Genomic DNA, 6000 nt, shown 5'->3' with positions numbered 1-6000 from the left:
AAGTTAGGAGACCCAGGCTATGACTCAGCCCTGGGCTCTAGGTTAAGCATATTGTCAGGCCCGACTGTCTTCTGCCTTCAGAACTGAAAAGTGGAGTGACAACACAAAGAGAATGATGGTGTTTGTAAAGAGAGTGACAATAAGGCAAGCGTGTGGACAGGGGCAGAAATGAGCAGAAGGGTGAACTATGAGCTTCCAGGGACCAGTCCCAGGCCCTGCCTTACAGTCTATGTACACAGGGAGCCTTGGGTACTGGCATTCTGCTCTGAGTTCTGTAATCAAGTCCTACTTTCTGCTTAAGATTGCTCCAGTGGTTTTGTTATATACAGTCAGAATCCTGGTTAGTGTAGTGGGTCATTTCCAGGGTCCCTTCATCTTGGTGATTCTGTGGCTGTGAGATGGAGAGTCCTTGTTTCCTGCTCTAGACATGGTGGGGGAGGGATGCTATCAAGGTTTTTATACTCTGAAATAAAATCAGCAAGGGGTTATTATTTTTTTGATTGGAGAGGCACTGAATTCTAAATTATCCTCCTCAAATCCTAATGAATTTCTTCCTCTGCAAACTAGGCAGTAATTTTGATCAAGGTAAGTAAGATCCAGATCATTTTTTTTTTTTTTGATGTTTATTTTTGAGAAACAGAGTGCAACCAGGGGATGGACAGTGAGAGACAAAGACACAGAATCCGAAGCAGGCTCCAGGCTCTGAGCTGTCAGCACAGAGCCCGACGTGGGGCTCAAACTCATGAACCACAAGATCATGACCTGAGCTGAAGTCAGATGCCTAACTGACTGAGCCATCCAGGTGCCCCAGATCCAGATAATTCTAATGAAGGATCTTTTGTCCTGGACATCACAGGATTTGTTCATTAATCTATGTCAGGTTGAAGCAACTGGACAATTCTGTGTAGCCACAGACATTGTTTTACCTGTGAGCTCAGAATCATTTTCTAAGAAAATTATGCCATTAACACCTTTCTTGTATTGTCCCAGAGATCTGCATAATGACCAGGCTTTCCCCAGGTCATTTCCCCAGATGTTTTTGCAGCATCTGATATCAAAAGATCATCATAAAACAAAAACAAACTGAAAAGAGTACAGTGCATGAGGGTTTTTTTTTTTTATTTTTATTAAAATTTTTTTTTAAGTTTATTTATTTTTGAGAGACAGAACATGAGTAGGGGAGGAGCAGAGACAGAGGGAACCACAGAAGCTGAAGCAGGCCCCAGGCTCTGAGCTGACAGCACAGAGCCCCACGCGGGGCTCGAACTCAGGAACCATGAGATCATGACCTGAGCCAAAGTTGGATGCTTAACTGACTGAGCCACCCAGGCACCCCGAGGAGAGATTTAATGTAAATCATTTATCTTCAATTTTACGGACATGCTTAGGAAAAATGTAGAGCACTTTATCAGTTTTAATTATTAAATATTTTTGTTTTAAAATCTGAATTTGCATTTTTGTTTTAAATGTCAGTTTAGAGCTTACTTTTCTACCCAAATGCTAAAACACAAGATTAATCATCTTCCAGGGCACCTGGGTGGCTCAGTTGGTTAAGTGTCCAACTCTTGATTTTTGGCTCAGGTCTCTTGATCTCACAAGTTAGGTTCCACACTGAGAGTACAGAGCCTGCTTGGGATTCTCTCGCTCCTTCTCTGCCTCTCCTCCACACTCTCTCTCAAAATAAATAAAAATAAAACTTAAAAAAAGATTAATCATCTTCCTTAAGTAGAAAGTAACATTATTATTTATTTTATACCCACTTTAAGAAGATTTTGAGGGGCGCCTGGGTGGCTCAGTCGGTTGAGCATCCGACTTTGGCTCAGGTAATGATCTCACAGTTCGTGGGTTCAAGCCCCGAATCAGGCTCTGTGCTGACCGCTTGCTCAGAGCCTGGAGCCTGCTTCAGATTCTGTGTCTCCTTCTCTCTCTGCCCTTCCCCAGCTCAAGCTTTGTCTTACTCTGTTTCTCAAAAATATATAAATGTAAAAAAAAAATTAAAAAAAAAGATTTTGAGATGTGGGGAAAAAGGAATCCTTGTGCACTGTTGGTGAGAAGGTAAACTGGTGCAGCCACTGTGGAAAACAGTATGGAGTTTCCTCAAACAAAAACAGAAACACCATATGATCCAGCAATTCCTTTAATGGCTATTTATAAAAGAAAAGAAAAGAAAACACTATTTCTAAAAGATATATTTATTGCAGTATTATTTACAATAGCTAAGATATGGAAGTAACTTAAGTGGCCACTGATAGATGAATGGATAAAGATGTGCTATATACACAAAATGGAATATGACTCAACTATAAAAAAAGAATGAGGGGGCACCTGGGTGGCTCAGTCAGTTGAGCATCCAACTTCAGCTCAGGTCATGATCTCATGGTTTATTTGAGCCCTCTGTCGGGCTCTCTGCTGTCAGCTTGTCAGTGCAGAGCCCGCTTCAGATCCTCCAACCCCCTCTCTCTGCCTACACCTGCTTGCATGCTCCCCCAAATCAGTAAGTATTAAAAAAAAAGAATGAAATCTTGCCATTTGCAGCAACATGGATAGATCTAGAAGATATTATGCTAAGTGAATAAGTCAGAGAAAGACAAATACCATGTCATTTCACTCATGTGAAATCTAAAAAAGATGAATAAACAAATAAAAAGCAGAGACAGACCCTTAAATATGGAGGAAAAACGGATGGTTGTCAGAGAAGAGGATGTGGGACTGGGCAAAATGGGTGAAGGGGAATGAATGGGAGATACAGGCTTCCAGCTATGGAATGAATAAGTCACAGGAATAAAAGGCACAATATAAGGAATATAATCAACGATACTGTAATAGCTTATGGTGAGCATAGCATAACATAGTTGTTGAATCACAGTGTTGTACACCTGAAACTAATGTAACGTTGTGTGTTAATTATACTTCAGTTAAAAAAAAAGATTTTGAGGTGTTCCACAGTTAAAAAGAAAAATAAAACAGAATATGGAAATAAAATGAAGAAAATCTAAAAGAACTCCCATAAAATGATTTGAAAGAGAAGAGATATAGGGTAACAGGAACTCAAGATAAATTGGCTATTAAAATTGAGCATTAGGACACCTGGGTGGCTCAGGAGGTTGAGCATCCGACTTTGACTCAGGTCATGATCTCGCAGCTTGTGAGTTCGAGCCCCGTGTCGGGCTCTGTGCTGACAGCTCAGAGCCTGGAACCTGCTTCAGATTCTGTCTCCCTCTCTCTCTGTCCCTCTCCTGCTCATGCTCTGTCTTTCTTTCAAAAGTAAATAAACATTAAAAAAAACTTAAAAAAAATTGAGCATCAGATTTACTGGGGAGAAAACATTCCAGGTTAAAGAATATAAATGATTGCCTTTTCCTGTCCCTAAATCTTAATCTATAGGATACTCATAGCAGTGTAATAACAGACAATCTCCAAACTCTAAATATGTATTTTTTTCATTACTATGTTATTTGACCATTGGAAAACCCTAACCCAAACAGTGTATGTCCAGGACTCCCGGCAATCAGGACATGAGTCTCAAAGAAACCGAATTCATTCTGCCTCCTGTTTTTTTCCTCATTCGATTTTTCAGAAAATTCTGAAGGTCATGGAGGTGGAGATGGAAAACATACCAAAAATTAACAAGATGTTAGAATTCAAAGCTATAAAGGTCAAGTATATATAATGTGGTATTGATAGCACACTAGATTTATACACTGATATTTCTAGAAATACCATCCTCAAGGAAGACTTTCAAACTTTTATTAATTTGATGCTTCTGAACACAATAAAATAAACATAAAACATTCCAGTTAATTTGTAAGGGAAGATGAATTCAGGGAGGTGCAAACACATAGGAAAGGTATGTACATTTAGGCAGATACTCTTGCTTCCGTTATAGGTTAATGATTATGAACGTATTTGCGCTGCAGTGAGACGTTTTACACCATTTCTAGTCTGAATGCGTCAATATTTTATCTAAAATGAATAAGGTGTCATGAAGATAAAGTAGCAAAAATGTACTTGAGGTTAGAAATGATTATACCCATCACACAAACATATTTATCTGTTTCCCTTAGGACATGTTGCCTCTTTTCTTTTGCAAAGCTTTCATGAGATCGGACATGAAATCTTGCTCTCCGCTCCCTACTCCACCAGATGGTCCTGGATTCTCTTTCCTCTTCGGGGGAGCCGGAGGTCTTTTGCTGGCAACGGGGGGCGGCTTGGGAGAGTTGAGTGCAGGAGGGGGCGGGGGCGGGGGCGGTAATGATAACCCAGCATCCCCTGCAAACGACGGCGGTGGGGGAGGCACGAAGTCCGGGGGCCCTTCGTTAAAATCGGGGGGCGGCGGAGGGAGCTCCTCGTCGTCCTCCAGGGGCGGTGGCGGCGGGGGTGGTGGCAGAGAGTCGTCGGACGGCGGCGCAGGGAAGCCGCTGCTCATGCCCTTGGCCCTGGGGGCTGTCGCTGGGCTGCCACAGACGTCTGAAGACCTTCGCACGGGAGGGGGCGGTGGCAGGCTGGACTTTGGAAGGTGATGGGCCCTGGGTGTTCCTGGGTCGTGGTTACCAAGAGCTGGCTTCTTGTCCTTCAACAGAGCAACCACAGCATATTTCCATTGAAAGGTGAGGTCTTGCTGATTTGGGCAGTGTCTGCTTCCTGAGGGGCAGGGGGGCCTCCACTCCTCAGGCCAATTCTACAAGTTGTTCATGAGCTAGCTCATGTTTGCTGTGAGTAAGGAGAATGACTCCAAATGGCCTCTAACATTATTACCAATAATAACGTCATTTAATGCTAACCTACCATGTCTTCTTTGGTAAATCGAAGACTTAGTCCTATTCAATGAGGTGTTTATTAGATTAGAGATGTATCTCCTCCCAACCAACCACCTTATAGGGGACTAATCCGTGTCTTTAAAAGAGCTTTAGTGATAAGGAGTTTAGCTCCTTGTGTGGTTACTTCAGTCTTTACCTACCCTAAGCTCAGCCTAAGGAAACTCAAAATGGAAGCAAAATGGCTCTCCTGGAATTCCCACTCATGCCCTGGTTCCCAAGACAAGCCACTAGGGCCCTAGACATATGCAGCCATACCATTTTTCTTGGTCTGAGTTGAGCAGGTTGTGAAGCTCAATTGTCAGAAGCAGGTGTCTGTGAAGTTATTTTCCTTTTGTACCATACCTCCAGTGGCAGAGAGCTGATTAGGAAGCTTCCCGAAACTGTCCCCAAATCTCCTGGCTTAGATGTCCTCCTCTTACAGCACAAGGATGATGTACTTTAGGCTACAGGTAACCTTTGTACAAATCTGAGCACAAAGAAGACTCTCCTATGAAAGAACTGCCTGCCTTTTCTTGCATCAGTGGTTGCTGGCATGCTGAGAACAAAGAAACCTTTGCCCATGACTGTGGGCTACCAGGGAGAAACCAATTATATGCTTCACTCCCTCTGACCTAACAGCTTCAAGGGAGGTGGTGGGTGGACCAAGAATCCACACATCTGGTCCATAGTCTTAGATTTACCTTTTCTGAACTGTGTGAAAGTTGGCTGGCTGATCAGGTATAAATCAAGCATCATAAGCTTTACTATTTCTGTCTCAAGGTTATGTTCATATTAAATGAGCTAAAGGTGTGGCTGGGTTCTTCAGAGTAAGATTACACTGCACATGCTGCCGGGCAGAAACCACAACACCGAACTTGGCCAAAGGCTAATAGAGGCGCAGTCCTTCTGCCAACAGTGGAAATCGATGATAGTAAATTACATTTATATAATGCAACTTCCCCAGGGATTCCAGGCAGCTTAGCTGAATCCCTCTGTGTCAGTGATAATTATCATTGCAATTTACAATTTATCAGGCTTTCACTTTCTTTTTTTTTTCTTTAACAACCTCTTACCACTGACGATTAAATTTAGAAGTTTTTTTTTTTTTCCTACCAAAGTGCCTTATGATTGAGTTTTCTATTTTATTTGGTTTATTTGCTTAGCACGATAAACTAATTGACTGGTGATGTAATTAAAAAAAATT

The 6000-nt window shown here is 42.1% G+C and overlaps 1 protein-coding gene across 1 annotated transcript in view; it reads right to left on the bottom strand.

Moving 5' to 3' along the window:
• Nucleotides 1–516: 516 nt before the first annotated feature.
• The window catches only part of APBB1IP (amyloid beta precursor protein binding family B member 1 interacting protein), a 102022-nt gene continuing 96538 nt past the window's right edge, over nucleotides 517–6000 (bottom strand). Inside the window, exon 14 of the mRNA XM_060659131.3 lies at nucleotides 517–4570. Coding sequence (XP_060515114.3) covers nucleotides 4061–4570 — 510 coding nt within the window. The 3' untranslated portion in view covers nucleotides 517–4060. The remainder of the gene's footprint in view (nucleotides 4571–6000) is intronic.

The sequence above is a fragment of the Panthera onca genome, chromosome B4 (assembly GCF_046562875.1).
Source record: "Panthera onca isolate mPanOnc1 chromosome B4, mPanOnc1 haplotype 2, whole genome shotgun sequence".
Lineage (NCBI taxonomy): Eukaryota > Metazoa > Chordata > Mammalia > Carnivora > Felidae > Panthera > Panthera onca.
Note: the sequence above shows the minus strand (reverse complement) of the source record. Positions and strands in the feature narration are given on the sequence as shown.